This window comes from Pieris rapae, chromosome 11, assembly GCF_905147795.1.
Source record: "Pieris rapae chromosome 11, ilPieRapa1.1, whole genome shotgun sequence".
In the NCBI taxonomy this organism is placed as follows: domain Eukaryota; kingdom Metazoa; phylum Arthropoda; class Insecta; order Lepidoptera; family Pieridae; genus Pieris; species Pieris rapae.
The window spans coordinates 10,276,218-10,294,325 of record NC_059519.1 but is presented as its reverse complement, the minus strand read 5'-3'; the positions used below and the strand labels follow the sequence as shown (position 1 = coordinate 10,294,325).

The following is an 18,108-nucleotide window of genomic DNA, read 5'->3' as shown; positions in this document are numbered from 1 at the left end:
ACTGTCAATGCCTGCTACTTGACAATAACACGTTTACTGTTTTCTAATTTGTCTGTGGTTCGCACTTGAATAAAAGTCATAATAGTATTATTGTATCCAAACTTTTAACATAAGTAAATTATTAATATATTTACTTTTAGATGATCTTTAATAAAAAAATATAAAGTGAAGTGAGTTAAATATAAGGAGTAAAATACGTACTTACCACAATGGAGCGTGGTAAAATGTCTTCAGCCGGTCGTGGGGGTAAAAGCAAGGCTCCACAACATCCTCAGGATATATTTGCGTTGGGCAGCAAGTCGACTGTGGTAGTCTCGCGAGACTCCGAGAAACGAAGCATACATAAGCCTTCCACTAGCGGTAAGGTTTAAGTGCATTAGCATTCTATTTAATTATCTGTCTGCACAACACTACAGCTTTATAACACTGTTATATTTGATACAAATTTAGGTGTTGTGGAAAGGAAACGAGACAGCACAGGATTTGGGACCCAACCACCAAGTAAGAGATCAAGAATAGGTTCTCCTGCAGAATCAGTATCAACAACTTCACTTGAAATTGATCCCGTTGACTTGGTTCCTAATGTACTTCAAGCTCTTGATACACATAATTCAGACAAACTTGTGAGTATTACATAGTTGAGATATAGTAGAAAGTAGATTTGAACATTCACATGTGTAAAATATTAAAAACCATTTTTATATATATGATAATTTTATTATAACATTATTATTTTATTTCATAAACAAAGGTACTTAGGTTTCTCTAATGGTTTTAATTAAATCAAGGCTTAAGTATATTAATTCATAGTGACATTTCAGCTTGGTCTTTTAACAGGCTCCATTCGTCTCTTAAAGTCCCAACGGTCAAAGCCTGATCCAATACTATGTATGGGCATGTTGTATCTAACAAAGATTCGTCCCAATATGTTTGCTCATGAGACTGTTACTCAAACACTGTGTACATTGCTGAAGAGGGAACAAGGAGCAGCATTTAAGAGTAAAGGCAATCCGCTAGTGTTTGTTCTAGCATGTAATATGCTGTATGCAGGACATAAGGATAGTAACAACTGGCCTGATACATTCATAAAGGTAAGATTTATTATAAATAGTATTGGAAGGATTAGGATTAGATTTAATACATATACATATATTGAAAATATTCAAAAATTTATTTTTGAATTTTTATTTCACATATTTAAATTTAAATTTCACATAATTATTAGAACTTTACTTAAAACTATATACCTATTGTTTGTAATAGAAAATAAATTTGTTGTCATGTTATTAAATCATTATTTGTACAAAAAGCCTCTATGGTATTGATCTACTGGCATCATATTTGCATGAAATTTTAACATGTAACAAATGTGAAATTCTATTATTACAAGCATTTTTTAAATCTGTCCAGTAGATTCACATATGAACTTTACCTCTTTTTAGTATACATAATCTTTGAGATAGTATAAAACTACTGCAAAAATATAAGTTATTATATGAATCCTTATTTAAGTAAGCCTTAAACCTTTCATTTTCTATGTCACTATTAGTTAGTTACTTAATAACTCAGTGAAATACAATTATTGATATATGTTTTTTTCAAAAAGCAGTGTGTATTTTTTTATGTGTGAGCGACTTCAGTCTTTTACTGTGCAAAGAATTTTCGATAGTTGTGATATCTGCGAAATAATCGTCATTCGTGTCGGTTCCAAGGGCGTAAGTACAGGGGAGTACGACATGTCCGGGTTATGTACTATATATGTAAACAAGTAGTAGTATAGCAGAGAAGGACGGATTTTTAAATTATTGCATGTTTGTACTATACCTTCAACTTCAAACACCGAGGGGACAAAACAACATTGATTTTATTTAATTTACCAAGTACATTTAAAAAAACCGAAAAAAATCAAATTATTTAGATATTAAAATTAATGAATTTCCAATTATTGACGGTAATACTTCGTTTAGTGCGGCCGTGTGTCGTTTTAGGTCAATGAATACAATATAATGTAATAGGTCACGATGTACGTCCAGCAACCAAGTAATTAGTCTGACTAGAACGGCATATAATATACCAATTCTGTTCCGTTGCTGTGCACTCAAAAATAAACATGATATATGTATTTTTACAATATTTTTAAAATAGCATTTTCAAGTGATACTGTTTATATTACGGCAACAAAATAAGTTTTTAAATGTCTAATTAGTCTCTGATCTGACAGGTTTACCTGGATGACGCTCTCAATGAGAGGTGGTGGGTGGATTGTTCCTGGTGCAAATGTCTGGTGGAAAATATTGTCACGGCGTTCAGCACGAAACAACCGCCTCCACATCTTATACCCACTGAGAGTACTTTGGGTGAGTTAACGCCAATTGCTTATTGCACATTCACAGGAAAATGTAAGTCTGTCTGTACACTTGCATCTATGTAGCATTGTATGTTAAATTTTATAAATCATACAATAAAAATATTACTAAAAACTTTTTAATATTCTATTCTTTATGTTATAAATATGGTTATTTTTAGGAACAATGTCCCCGTCAGGGTCTGGCTCGCCGTTGATGGGAAGTACGGAAGATGACGTGGACAACACTGAGCTAGAGTATACCGTCTTTCCCAGGTAAATAAACAAATATACTCTTGTTGCTATACATAAACTAGCGCTTACGACGTTCACTTTTAAATGATCGAACGAGTTTGGTGACATATAAAAATGATCTTGATTTGCGGACGGCGTTAATATAATTGTGTTCCCCTAAATATCTATCTATAATAAGAGTTATTTCACCAGTGCAATTAGTCAACCTCCCTTCCTGGTGGGAGTGTAGTAGAAGTTTCCTGGGGTTGTGAATAATCGACGTAGTAAAGAGGTGTTAAAAAGATTTAGTGACGCAATTTCGATATCGAATACTTCCTTCCCATACCTCCGATTCCCTCGGAACAATTTCTTGCAATTGAATTTCGATCTTTCATTGCAACCATAGATCTTGAATGCACTGAACCAATATAATAATATATAACACACTACACTTAACTACGAAACTATTGAAAAATCTTAAAAATGTAGTTTTTTATTCGATTTCTTTTGAGCTGACTTCGTCAAGATATCCCTTAACATTCTCGCTTGCAAAATTAACATCGACATAAAGCCATTTGCAAAAAGACGGATGTGAGTGATGTCGTAAAAAAGATAATTTAAAATGGGCTCGTGCCATTAATTTTCTGGGAAATGACCAGACCTGGAAGCTATGAAAACATTTTTAAATGCACCACAAGAGAAGATGAGTGTCGCCCAGGACGAATAAATTCACAACGTGAGTATTATTTGTTGTGAATTTGTTTGGATACCTTTATTGTTTAATTTGGCTGCGTGATTGATGAAAACACTCTTTATACTTGGACAAATAATTAGGAGTATTTTGTATGTATTTGTTTATAACCTGGCGCTATTCTTGCATCTTAATTAAGACATATAATAGCAGTTCGTCTTCCAGATATTCCAGTAGCTATGAGAGTGTGGAGGCCCTCGTGCTGGAGGCTATCAAGGAGCAGATACAGAGGCGGGCCGCGCCCGATGCGATGGGGAAAGGTTTCCTAAAACTATTGTCTGCTACTTGTGGATTTCCCGAGGTATTTTCGTCTGATTGTCGCGCGTGACTGAAAAATATAATTTATATATATCTAAATGTTATCTCTATCTCGTTATTCTAGTATTCATGATTATTTTATTTAGCTACTGATATGATGATTGTACCCAGAAAAACAATAATTTAAATTAACTATATATAATTTAAATTAACACATTCACTGCTCACCAATGCAAGTGCTTTTATAGCGAATATCTGTAAAACATGCCTAAAATGTCTGTTCAGTGATGATACAATTTATCAGTTAAGTGTAATAAAGATGTCTACCGTTGCCCTAGATTCGAATGATAGCAGCCTCCCGTTTAGAAGGCTGGCTGCATTCGGGCAAGACCTGGCGAGCGGCGCAGGAGCTACTCGCATACGTGTGCGCCAACGCGTGCGCGTCCGGCCCGAGCGCACCGCGGGACCACGAAGTGTTGGCGCAACTCGCTCGGATGCGACTCAAGACCAAGCCGCTGCAGAGTGCCTACCAGGCGTGTCTGAGGTGACGAATTTTACATCTTAATATATATTTCTAACATTTATGTTTACCAAAATTGTCAGGTATTTTGGAAATATAGCTTGTGCAGATATAGCATTACGTGTGATGTGGTGAACTTTAATAAATAATTAAATAACCTATCTACCTAAAAGATATCTCCTAATGTATGTATTTATTATACTCTGTGCAGGGAGATGGTATCGGAGAGCCCGGCGCTATTACGCAGTGTGGTGACCCACACGATCTACAACGAGTTGTCAAACGTGCGCTCGCCGAACAATATGGCCGTTTTGGCTGCACTCATACATGCGCAGCCGCAGCTCGTGCCCGCTGCTATGGCGGATACTTATCAGGTATACTTAACATTATCAGGACGTTAACGTCAGGTCAAACGCGTGACCATAAACAACCAGTTATAAGTAGGTAAAAGTGGAACAGTAGAAACTATCTTATCTGGAACTGCTGAGGTCCATAGTTTGGCACCGAACTACTCCAGAGAAGGCATACGTGGATATTTATAAAATTCGTTGGAGATAACGTTATTTTTCTTTACTTTGTAAAAGTTTAAGAAATTATCATGGTCTGGATAAAATTGGGTTTGTTTATTTCAGGAGCTGCTGCTGCGTACAGAAGACTACCTGCGTCCACTACGTGCGCTGACTCGCGAATGTATACGCGCCGCTCGCTCCGACGCACAGGCCTTGTTGCCTCTCGCTCATGCGCTTGCGCATCCGCCGCCGCATGATCCCCCGCAAGAAGTAATCATTTTGATCCAATTTTACATTATGGGTTATCTTAATCGTATTCCATCTAAAAAAATTAAGAAAAAATATGGATTGGCTTGTTAAACTTGTAATTTAGTTACTGTATTATGTAGAATTCGATTTTGTGTATAAATCTTCTAGATTGATGTCCATCTGTACGCTAAAAACATGGTGTGGTATTAATTTAAAAAGTCTTAGTAATTTCCATGGCATATATATGTCTAGGGAGTGAGTTATGTAAATTCTTGACGCGTGGTGTGTGACGTAGATCCGCGAGCGGGCGTTCTCTTCCCTGGCAGACTTGTTCTGCTGCTGCTGCTTGGTGACGGCGACCCAACGCGCCCACTGCCCCGACTACCGCGCTAACTTGGCCGCCCTGCAGCAGCAGGCGCTGGCTTGGCTGTTGGACACCGCCGTGGGGGTGTACCGCCCTCAACGCCACGACTATCAGCATGCGCTGAACAAGGTGTTGTAGTATTAGTTCTTCTTAGACTTCTTTAACGCCTTTTAAGTAGTAATCTTCTCTTATCGAACCCCTTTCGTTCCAGTTAAAATTAATAAGCTCAATACTTAAGCGAACGTGATAATTTGCAGATTATGTTCGTGGAGTCCGCGGAAACTTACAGCAAAGTGGACAACTGGCCTCCGGAGTCCGAGCGCGCCCTCACCTACCGGCTCTGCTGCGAAGCCCCTCTGTCGCAGCACACCATACTGAGACTCATATTCATTGGCCTTTCCAAAGTACGTACGCGTACACGCTCGTATTCGCGAAGGCGTTATGTGTGTCCTGATAAACATTTTAATGTCATATTAAAAATTTCAGGAAATCCCCGTATCCCCGGCGGAGGTGTTCGAGCTTTTGGAGCAATTGGTGCGTCGAGCTTGCGCTTTGCCACCCGAGGATGGGCCTCTGCAAGTTGACAAGTTGGAGATCGCCGATTACATATTCCAGCTGTGTCAATTCCATCCACCGGATAACATTACTCTGCCCGCCGGGTATGACTGTCGCCACGAGTATTTTATTTCTAATCCTTAGAAGATTTTCGAGACACACAAGAAGTAGTCTTGAATAACAAATTGGCTTAATTATTTAGTTCGCCTTATTTTCTTCCAGTATTATTATTGCTTTAGAAAAGTACTCATCGTATTATATTGATTCGAAGGTACACGGCCCCGTCGTTGGCGATCACGGCACTGTATTGGCGAGGGTGGCTCGTGCTGACGATGCTCGCGGCCCACAACCCTCATCAGTTCGCCGAAAGAGCTGCAACCACTTACCCCACTTTGAGAGCGCTCATCGAATGCTGCATAACCGGGTGAGCCAGCTCATGGATGATTTGAAGCCTGTCAACGATATTCCACCCAGGAGCGGGTATTCATTGCGCTCTTAGAAAAGAAGTTACTTAGGGAGACTGCCGTGTTATCCTAATATGCTCCTCATTGTATTACTAAATCAGATCGTACTGAATATTTTTGAAGTGAAACTTTAGGCGCATGAGGGAATTTTTTTACGGATGAAACGTCACGAAGATGTGCAACGTTTTTGTCGAAGAATAGGGAGAGAGCGATTTAAACCTATTGAGAGGGAGTGAGAAAGGGAGATCGAGAAAAACTACACACTATTGGTTGATGTATTGTTTAGTGGTTACATATTTGAAGTTTAGATAGAAATTCTGTCTTGTGCAGTAAACGCAGATTTTTTATTTGTTTACTTATTGGCACCTATACAGTGTAAACAGTGTGACTATAGATATACAAATACATGGAGTGATCATATACTGGTACATGATCATGTATTGGAGCTTTTATTACTATTAATTTACAAAGAAGTTTCACTTCTGACATGTGTACTTTGTACGCACGCACATTTTTTTAGGCGGTTTAACTTGGAAATAATCTATAATTCTCGAGATACCTTTATTTAAAATCTTTATTTTCAGGAAACCATCCATAGAGTGGACCAACGGCCCGGGCGAGATCGAACGCACGGAGACCGAACGTACGTCCATCTTGCAACTGGAGAGCCACTTGGCGGCCGCCAGCAACGCCGCTAATAAGTTGCCTCTGCCCATCACCGAACATTCCTCCAGACTGCTCAGCCAGGTGTGACTTAAATTTAAATTCGTATAACTTGAATTATATCTTCATATTGACATTTATGACCTTCCACAACTCCGCAGCTCACCCTCATGGAGCCCCTGGGGCCGGCGAGGCGTCCGCCCGCGGGTGTCCTCGAAGCGCTGCAGACGTTAAGCTCTCAACTGCGGCTCGGAAGACTTCTGTGCCGACAACCGGCGCTACTCCTCCAGTTGGTGGAACGTCACGGAACACGTCGGGCGATGCCCTGGCTGCATCAGTTACTTCGGCACGAACGGTTGGAGCTGAGGTTCGGCTCTGAAACATTTTTATCTCCAAAACTCAAGTTTACCACACACGTTTTGTGGTTATCTCATCACTTTAAACATTCTTGGATGAGAAAACATTAGATGAACTTCCTCGATAGGAATCGGGACACGCCTTCCACCTCGAATGCCCAACAACTCGATATAACATTTGATATTCGAGCTGAGTGACGCTCTTGACATCGATTTGCTTGTTCAGCGTCCTGCCGGTGCAATGCCTCTGCGAGTTCCTTTCGGCGGGCAGCGCGGGCGGTTCGGGCGAGACGAGCAAGACGAGTGAGCTTTGCGCTCATGTCCGGCGGACTCTGCAGACCGAGGAGGGCGCACGGGCAGTGCTGCACTATTACATGCACAGGCTTGCTCATGCGCACGCGCCCACGCGGGCTTCCGCTACGAGGGTGAGTCAATAGTGAAGAGATAGATTGATAGATTCAATTTTAGCTGATTTAAACAAAAACTATTTATTTTGTTTTTTCAGGGCTTAAAGCTGGTCCTGTCCTCGTCAGACGAGGCGGCGGAGTTAGACTATAATTCAGATGTGAATCCCGAGTAAGAATGCCTTTATTGGATAATTTATCTTGTCATTATAGAAAGACAGTTCTGTTTTCTTAGCTATTTTTATATTACTTGACCTGCCCGGTCAAGTAATATAATTTAACTGGATAATAATGAGCGGTAGATATTGTTAATTTTTTTACAGGTCCTGGCTGCCATTGTTACCGTCTTTACGTCACTGGGAAGCCCTAAAGGCCGAGGGCTTACGACGCATACGCGCCGCCTTACTCGTCGAGTGCATCCCGGAACATTTGGCGGCCTATCTCTCGTTCCTCGCCGACCACTGTTCAGATAATCCACCCGACGAGCTGACCGATACCGTCCTGGTCGGTAAATCTATTTGGATCCTTTAAAATAACCAATTAAAATTTGAACTTGACAATTTATGTAATAATGAATAATTTGTGCAGGATTTAAGCCAAGTGCTAATGGAGCGAACGACGGTCATAGGCCACGTGCTCCCTTCCGCCGAGAGACGGAGCGACCAAAGAGCGCACCATCGCGCCCTGCTCGCCGCCACCACCATCCTGTACACGCATCTCAGACAGGTGACGGCTGCTCATAAAATGCTCAAGTCCGAACTTCTGTTTCAAAGTCGCGTTTCAATGCCACATTATGTGACATTTCTTCTAAAATCTATTACGTTTCTAGGTACTTACGCTGGGTCAACAGTCGGAAACCCAAAAACCGACAGAGGACGGGACCGAAGGCGCCGGCAGCGCCTGGGCCGGTGGAGAGAAGGTCACTTTGCAGTGGTCGAACGGCAGACGTGCCGTCCTACACGTGGTCACTGCGCATGCGCATCTGAAACTGCTCTGCTACGGACCGTCCATGTGTATGTATTGTCGTCGAATAATTCTATCAAACGCGGGAATCTATTTCCCAAAATAGAGAACGAGATAAGAATATTTAGAATTTCGTTTTAGTCGATGTGAACCAAGAGATGTATTCCTGGCTGCAGACGATGTGGGTCGGCTCCGACGCCCCGGACACCGTTGTTGCGGAATCTGCTGAAGAGGTATTATAGTTTAAAGAAAAACACTTTTTTAACGGATTATAGATATGTATTATTATATTTAAACTTATAATTATTTGTACATAATTTTAAATTTAAACCGACGTTTCGCGTGCTTTACAGCGTGCGTGGTCACGGTGACTGAAGACAAAGGTGTTAAATGTCAAAAAGTATTACAGCTGCAGAAAATGTTGTGTTATCTGTATTTATTTCCCCGGAGTTGGTATCGACTAAAAGATGTAGGGTTTTTTCCCCAATGACAAAATATCTACATTTCTAGCGCATTTAAATTCAATACACAAGAACATTAAATTTACTGTTGAAAAAGAAAACAACAACTGTCTGCCCTTTTTGGACATTTTAATTATACGCAAAGCAGATGGCACACTAGGTCACACAATACACAGAAAGGCAACCCACACAGATAGGTACCTCAATGGTGAATCCCACCACCACCCGTCACAACTGCTCTCTGTCGGTAAATGTTTGTTTCAGAGAGCCCAACGTCTTTGTGATGCGGCCCACCTCAAGGAGGAACTACAGCATGTCAAACAGGTGCTACACCGAAACAAGTTGCGCATCCCCCGGCTGCATCACAGAAACAAAAACAAGACACAAACAGTTCCTCGCCAGCCAGCTTACCTGCCATATGTGAAGGGAGTTACAGATAGAATTAGCCGGGTCCTAAAACGAGCTTCCATTAATACAATTTTCAAGCCGCACAAGAAGATTCAGCAATTCCTAAGACCAATCAAAAGTAACACCCCATTGCAAGATGCAGGTATATACAAACTGGATTGCGACTGTGGCCTGTCTTACATAGGGCAAACTAAACGCAATATGTCCAGCAGACTCAAGGAACACATCGCGGACATAAGACATAGACGACACACAAAATCAGCAGTCTGTGAACACACACTAGATAGGCCTAATCACTACATACGCTTTGACCAACCGAAAGTACTTGCGAAAGAAAAAAGATTCTTCCCAAGATTGGTACGCGAAGCCATTGAAATCAAAAAACACGCCAATTTCAATAGAGAGGACGGCCTAAAATTATCAAACACCTGGGATCCAATAATATCCAAATTAAAATCTCAAAATAAACAACCCGCGAAAATGGAGGACACCGTGAGCAATTTCTGCAAAAACCCTACATCTTTTAGTCGATACCAACTCCGGGGAAATAAATACAGATAACACAACATTTTCTGCAGCTGTAATACTTTTTGACATTTAACACCTTTGTCTTCAGTCACCGTGACCACGCACGCTGTAAAGCACGCGAAACGTCGGTTTAAATTTAAAATTATGTACAAATAATTATAAGTTTAAATATAATAATACATATCTATAATCCGTTAAAAAAGTGTTTTTCTTTAAATGTGTAAAAGTTATGTAAATAAAAGACAATACTATGTGCAACAGTACGGACTGGAAAATGCAAACAAAATTAGACGACTGGAATTCAAGAAAACAAAGGCATCTCGTCTCCTAGCATCCATAAATTTTCTTAAAAGATGCAGAGACCACAACATCATTCCCAATTGTGTACGATTGGCTCCAAGGAAGGACATAATTGGGAGCGCCAGTATTCTTGAAACAGCAAGTAGAAAATTGTTAATTAAACTTATCGCCGGACACAGAACAGAGTATCAGCGACTAAACATTCAAATCCAAAATGAAACGGAGGAACTAAATGAGATATTGTCGGAAACAGATTGGAGGCAGTGCATTAACATCTTAAACACTCGGGCTCATAACAAATTCAATAACTGTAAAGTCATACAAATAAAAAAGTTTGAAAAACTAACACAAAAAACCAATAGACATCTGTCAAACGTCGCGACTTTAAATGACACACCCGAAACTTGTCAAAACGTCACTGTCATCAATCTATCAAAACAAAACTTGGATAAACAAACCATCGAGGTATTAAATAAAGGTCTAAATTTTGCAACGGCACCGCGAAAAATCCCTCACGAAGAAATTGTTAGTTACGTAGAGGAATGTATATTCAAAAATTCGATACCAAAGGATGAGGCCGAAACTATACGGCAGGACATCTCGTGCATACTGCGATCGAGCAAACCGCCAAAAAGAAACCTCACCTTCGCTGAAACAAAGGCTCTCGCGGATCTAAAGGCGAACGAAGATTTGGTAGTACTCCGAGCTGACAAAGGGAACGCAACCGTTGTTATGGATACGTCGGAATATGAAAGCAAGATGGCTCTCCTCTTAAACGATGTCAATACTTATAAAAAAGTCGATAAAGATCCCACAAACAAGGTAATAAAACAAACATCCAGCCTTCTTACTAAATATTCTAAAACACTATCACTAGATGTTAAATCCTTAGCAACAGCCTGTGTAAAACCTCCAAAAATGTATGGATTGCCAAAAATACACAAACTCAACAATCCTTTAAGACCAATAGTCAGTCATATCGACTCACCCACATACAAATTAGCCAAACACTTAGCATCAATATTATCCCCTCTCAGGGGGCACACTAGTGCTTATGTCAAGGACTCTTACCATTTTGTGGAAACATGTAGAGATCTCAAATTACTCCACAACGAAACTATGGTGAGTTTTGACGTTGAGTCACTATTTACAAACTTACCACTAAATGACTGCCTAGATATAATTTCAAAAAGACTTAAGGAACAGAACATGTCACCAGATTATGTAGATATTGTAAAACACTGTCTCACATCAGGGTACTTAATGTGGAAAGATGAGTTCTATGTGCAGGTTGATGGAGTAGCCATGGGTTCTCCGGTGTCACCTATAGTCGCTGACATCTTCATGGAGGACTTTGAGGAGAGAGCTTTGGCCAATGCCCCGGTTAAACCTAGACTGTACAAGAGATATGTCGATGACACATTTGTAGTACTCCCCAATGACAAAATATCTACATTTCTAGCGCATTTAAATTCAATACACAAGAACATTAAATTTACTGTTGAAAAAGAAAACAACAACTGTCTGCCCTTTTTGGACATTTTAATTATACGCAAAGCAGATGGCACACTAGGTCACACAATACACAGAAAGGCAACCCACACAGATAGGTACCTCAATGGTGAATCCCACCACCACCCGTCACAACTGCTCTCTGTCGGTAAATGTTTGTTTCAGAGAGCCCAACGTCTTTGTGATGCGGCCCACCTCAAGGAGGAACTACAGCATGTCAAACAGGTGCTACACCGAAACAAGTTGCGCATCCCCCGGCTGCATCACAGAAACAAAAACAAGACACAAACAGTTCCTCGCCAGCCAGCTTACCTGCCATATGTGAAGGGAGTTACAGATAGAATTAGCCGGGTCCTAAAACGAGCTTCCATTAATACAATTTTCAAGCCGCACAAGAAGATTCAGCAATTCCTAAGACCAATCAAAAGTAACACCCCATTGCAAGATGCAGGTATATACAAACTGGATTGCGACTGTGGCCTGTCTTACATAGGGCAAACTAAACGCAATATGTCCAGCAGACTCAAGGAACACATCGCGGACATAAGACATAGACGACACACAAAATCAGCAGTCTGTGAACACACACTAGATAGGCCTAATCACTACATACGCTTTGACCAACCGAAAGTACTTGCGAAAGAAAAAAGATTCTTCCCAAGATTGGTACGCGAAGCCATTGAAATCAAAAAACACGCCAATTTCAATAGAGAGGACGGCCTAAAATTATCAAACACCTGGGATCCAATAATATCCAAATTAAAATCTCAAAATAAACAACCCGCGAAAATGGAGGACACCGTGAGCAATTTCTGCAAAAACCCTACATCTTTTAGTCGATACCAACTCCGGGGAAATAAATACAGATAACACAACATTTTCTGCAGCTGTAATACTTTTTGACATTTAACACCTTTGTCTTCAGTCACCGTGACCACGCACGCTGTAAAGCACGCGAAACGTCGGTTTAAATTTAAAATTATGTACAAATAATTATAAGTTTAAATATAATAATACATATCTATAATCCGTTAAAAAAGTGTTTTTCTTTAAATGTGTAAAAGTTATGTAAATAAAAGACAATACTAGGTATTATAGTTCCGGTTTCTGGCATTCGTGAAAATCTTCTTTATTATCTATAATTATTTATTTCGCTACAGGGCGTACTTCTACCGGACTGGCTCCGACTTCACATGGTGCGGTCGGCGCGGCCGGGTCTGCTCGAGGCCGGCCTCCGAGGCCTTCCCGCTCACAAGTTGGCTCTGTTCATCCAAACCTTTGGCATGCCCGTGCCGTCTATGAGGTATCTTATTTGGCTTCGCTCCTTTACTTCAGCTACGAAGCGAGAATCCTCTAAACTGAATAAAATTCTGCAATAGCGCCCTGTTGAGCGCCCTGGACGCGTGCCCGGCCGGGGCCGTGGTCCGCCTGGGCGTGGAGCGCGGCTACATGTCGCAGCTGCTTCGCGTGCAGAGGCAGCGCGGCGCCACCGGAGGAGCCGCTTTCGCCGCTGCCTTGAGGCTGCAGAGGCCGCAGGCGCCGTCCGGTTAGTTGAAACAACCAAGTGCCCTGGTGCGGTAACCTTCAGCAACACATCAGAATACTAAACATTGATTGACAAACTCTAATCACAATCTGCTGGACCCAACTCCGTCCAACATCTCATCTCCAAAATGCTCCACTGAATACTCAATCGAAACTGTCTTACATTCCCTGATGCACTGCCCAAAGTCAAGATGACGCCTCGACGCAACTTGAGGCATTTGCTCGGCTCTGACCGTAGTACCAATATCCGTATCAAATGATTAACCAAAGCAACGATAAAAATCAAGTCAATTGACTCGGTCAGAACATATTGTGATAATCCGAGCATTGCCTGACATATATGTTGTATATAATTGACGAATATAAATAGGTAAATAATCGATAACATGCATTGTCTATGCATATCTAGATGATACTCTGTTCGTGGAAGACCCTCTCCCGGAAGAAGTGTCCGAGGCGTGGGAATGTGCCCCCGCGGCGCCACGAATTACCGGGGAATCCGCCACGAGTCTGCTCGCCTCGATCTTCACGGGGGCGAAGCTCCACTTCGGAGACCTGGACACTGGCTTCACTCAGCTCAATAGTGTAAGTGGTTCTCGTCACTTTTGGGATGCACTAAGAGTCGAGTCGTTGACGTTGTTTGTAAATTTTGTAGCAAATCGTCCGAGAGAGCGCTCGAGGCGGTGGGCCGTGTACGCGAAGTACGCTCGAGTTTTTGCGCGTGGCGGGTAGCGGAGCGGGAAGTGGAGCGGAAGCGTTGCGCGGGCTTTTGTCACGGTCGACGTATTCCGCTCCGCTTGTGAGGACTCTGGTTCACGCTGCGCCGGCTGGACTTGGCGAGGTAAGTTTTTTGTTTATCATCACATTTCTTTGATGCAAACGGACCTTTATGGGCTTGATTCCACCGAGTCCCTCGTCTACATTTGTTGGTCACGTTCTTGTCTTGGCTTCAGGTGTGTGCCGCGCTGTTGCCCCATATGTCGTACGTGCGAGGCCCCACGTACGAAGCGGTGCGTGCGGGCGCAGGAGTCGCACGCACACTCGACACGCCCCTCCCGCTTCTGCCGCACGCCGCGACGAAGGAGCAGATAATCACTGGTATAGAACGACAAGTATATAAGTTTGATTTTGTGCCACTTTGAAGTTGCCTTAGTCTATATTTTCTACTTTAGTTGTGTTCTGATTCGATAACTAACAATTTTCACCAGCTAACAAGAGTGGAATTAATCCCTTTGTTTTTTTCGTAGCTTTCGAGTCGACAACGGCGAGCACCCTGGAAGCCATAGGGAACCACATCATCGAAACGCAAGACACGCAAGTCGTGGTGGACGCAATTACCCAGCTGTTGCAGAACAACCAGGACGGGAAATATAATTCACCGGTAATTTTAGTTTCATTGCTTAAATTTCGTTAAGAGAAATATGTTGTTTTTATATTACTTAAATTGGTTTAATGTTAAACAGGTGAAAGCGGAAGCCGGACAGCCTGCTGCGCCTGCGTCGATATTTTCTGATGGCACATTGGGGTGCGGCCTATTGCTGGACTGGCTCGCTGAGCTTCACCGGGAAACTCTTTCTAAGCTCGTTAGTAATCTCACTCTATTTCTCTTTATAAAAGTACGCTTACAATTTGACTAAATCGAATTAATAACATCAGATGCGCGTCATGTTCGTGAGCGGAGGCGCGAGTTGGCGGCCATTGCTGGTGACGCTGATGGCCCAGAGGTCTTCCTGGCGCACTCTGCACGCCTGTCTCGCGGAACTGCTGATGCCTGATGGGTCAGTATATCAATGCACAAATACCAAAGTCAATTATACATCGAATTGTGTTTTTAGTCTGTCATCTAGAACGATCAAACTTTTATTTCAAAGAGCTGTCAGACAAAATCTAACGTTTATGCTCAAAATATTAAAGCCTGTTCAGATACGAATTAGGAAAAACCCCTAAATGATCTTGTATTTTATACGAAGCTGATGATGAGAGGGTATTATCATGAGAAAATTTTGGTATTTTTAGTAAAAATCTATATTAAGTCCTTACGTACATAATGAAGACGTGTTAAGAGAGATTAGGGCTGCGAGTACCGATTTACCACACTAGGCACAACTTTTGAGTGTTAAAGACTGACCAAATACAAATCAGTTGCATTGACCCTTCCCTGTTATGAGAAAGGAAGAAGGTTGTGGTTTTCTATTGTAATGGTTTATAGTTATTATAGAAATCATTGGTCTAATGGTCCTATATCGCAGGAAATGGGCCCCTCGAGCCGTATTAGACTTCGCCGAGGCCTTGGTGAACAGCCCCAGAATATGGCAAGGTCGCGATCGAGCCACGCCTAAACACTACGTGCCTGAAGATACACTCAGGCTCACGCATAAACAGGTAACGAAGGGCGTTTCACATTTGTAATTGAATACTTTAAGTAATAGCGTATTTCATCTCCTTTAAGCTTAGAATATTTAAGCTCTTGATTCTCAAAACGGATAAACAAATGACACTGAGAACCAAATTATTCGTCATTAGCCCGGGTCGTACATGCTTTTTATTGTAATAGAATTTGCTTCATACAGAGTGTAATTGGAATATTTTGTTAAGCTGGGCGTACTCATCCATTACGTGAGCGAAGAGGCGTGGAAGGAGTCGAGTATGGAGGGGGGGCGGCGGCGCATCGAGGCTCGCCTGTCTCTGCTGCTGCGCTGCTGCGGCGAATCTCATTCGCTGCTCGCCGCCGCTTTGGCCGCCAGCAAAGGACATCCCTTGCTGCTGCTGCTCATGTATATGAAGGTACGCTTCGATCGATTTGTCATCACACATTTCATATGGAAACCGTGTGCTCGAGTTTAGTGGCTTAACTAATTCGAGTCCAATATGAACGCGTGCGTGTTCCCTCTTCAGGTACCGAAAATCCTTCAGCTCCTCCGTGAATGCGAAGAGAGACCGGGTTCGGCCATAGAAGTGGGCGGCCCCGGTGCCCGGCTCTCGACGGGGGCCTCCACCAGCGCCACGGACCGAGTCTCGCACACCTTGCTCACTGCTCTCGCGCCCAACACGTACCAATCCGGGAAGGAACACTCGCAGAAGTAAGCGTCATCATGTCGAGGAAGAAAGTTCTACTGAACCAGAAGGATACTTAGAGGGATACCAGAAACTGTATGAAATTGAAATTATTTGCAGGGCTTGGCGCATAGAAGCCGCGGCCCGAGCGGTGTGGTCCCGCGTGGTGGGTGCCGGGGAACGGGCTCTGCCCCTGGCGGGCGCCTTGTTGCGGGGCGTGAGGGCCAGACACCATCACCATCTGTTGGCAGCGCTGGAGATGCTGCCCGACAGTGAGCTGTTTGCGGCGCCGGCGAGGTACGTAATCGAAATCAAAGGGATACAGTAAATATATTACATCTTCTCATACCTATATACTTATATATATATATATATATGTTATAAGTAAAAGTTTACACCCCCGTATAGGGAAGAGATCCACGGCATCCTGGAGTGCTTCCTGAGTCTAGTGTGCAGCGGGGGCGGCGGCTCCGGGGCTCTGCCCCACCGAGTGGCCGCCCTCCTCCGCCGCTACCTAGCCGCGCGCCCGCAGAGGGCGGCTTCTCTCATGCATAAACATCGGGATGGCATCGCGTGAGTGCTTTCATCTTTTTCACCTTTTACGGTTTGACGAAGTGAGCTGAGCTATATTGGACTGATGAAACAGGAATCAACCGGCGTTGAGCGGCGTAGTGAGCGGAGAAGCGAGTTCCAGCGTGACGCCGCCGCCGCACGCTCTTACGGCGCTGCAAAGGAGGCGCGCCTCGCCTGACGAACTACAGTGGCTGCTGCAGGTTATTAACTAACTCTATGCGAATGCATTTTATGCAGAAGCATCGGCATCAGACTTTACATCGTATTCACAGGAAATAGAGGCGTGGGGCGTGCGTCGCGGTGGAGCGTGGGGCGGTCCCCGCAGTGCAGACGCCATCTTGCGTTGCGCCGCCCCGCTCGCCGCTTCGCCGCACGCTCCGCTGAGGAATGCTGCCCTGTCGCTGCTGGCAAAGCTTTTACCCGCGGCACCCGATACGAGACCAGGTATGGCGTCACAATGAAGCATTTCACTTAAATTAGTTAATATATGTCCAGGAGTGTTAGTTTAGTGGCTCTCGTGAGGGAATCTCTTACGTGAGGTCTTAAGTTCGAACCCGGAAAGAAAACTTATAAAAAAGACCGCCTTTTGTCTTTAGATAGTATAGCTAGTAAGAATTATTTGAATTTCAGGCCTTCAAGCAATCCTGGAATGCCTGGAGTCACCTCAACCGGAGGTGGTGGCGAGCGTGTTAGAGAAGCTGCCTGACCTGGTTTGTGGAATACAAGAGCACGGAGCTAAACTTTTAGACACAGTGTTTGAATTAGGAATGCGCTCAAGGGCACCCGTTGACTCCTGTCTCGCTAAATGTGTGTCTGCCTTGAACTTACTGAGAGCATGTTAGTACCCGACATGAAGGAGTGGGACGTCAGGAATGTTTATGGCCAAGTTCATATGTTAAATGCCCCATGCCCAGGTGAAAATTGTGTAATGTTAGAGATTACATGTCTTGTTATACTTTTGTAAATAAATATTTAGTACATGAATTTAATAAATAAGCTACACATTAAAAAATTAATAGATATTTTAATGTTTTGAGTTATTTTTTGTGATGTTATTTTAAGGAACTTCATATAACAATTTTCATTTTTAAAC

The 18,108-nt window shown here is 42.7% G+C and overlaps 1 protein-coding gene across 1 annotated transcript; it reads left to right on the top strand.

Moving 5' to 3' along the window:
* Nucleotides 1–102: 102 nt before the first annotated feature.
* LOC111003956 (integrator complex subunit 1) lies at nt 103–18,031 on the top strand. Its single transcript, XM_022274747.2, has 37 exons — nt 103–360; nt 451–623; nt 822–1,091; nt 2,222–2,357; nt 2,527–2,620; nt 3,495–3,630; nt 3,926–4,131; nt 4,319–4,481; nt 4,740–4,886; nt 5,161–5,358; nt 5,487–5,633; nt 5,716–5,888; nt 6,056–6,208; nt 6,833–6,995; nt 7,073–7,278; nt 7,494–7,692; nt 7,773–7,843; nt 7,995–8,175; nt 8,260–8,397; nt 8,501–8,684; nt 8,776–8,867; nt 13,004–13,146; nt 13,223–13,389; nt 13,798–13,973; nt 14,044–14,229; nt 14,342–14,486; nt 14,636–14,769; nt 14,852–14,971; nt 15,045–15,166; nt 15,638–15,770; nt 15,984–16,172; nt 16,284–16,468; nt 16,563–16,739; nt 16,851–17,015; nt 17,089–17,215; nt 17,288–17,459; nt 17,646–18,031. Exons 1-37 carry the CDS (start codon nt 210–212, stop codon nt 17,855–17,857), a joined length of 5,934 nt encoding a protein of 1,977 aa, XP_022130439.2. The 5' UTR covers nt 103–209; the 3' UTR covers nt 17,858–18,031.
* The last annotated feature ends 77 nt before the right edge of the window (nt 18,032–18,108 follow it).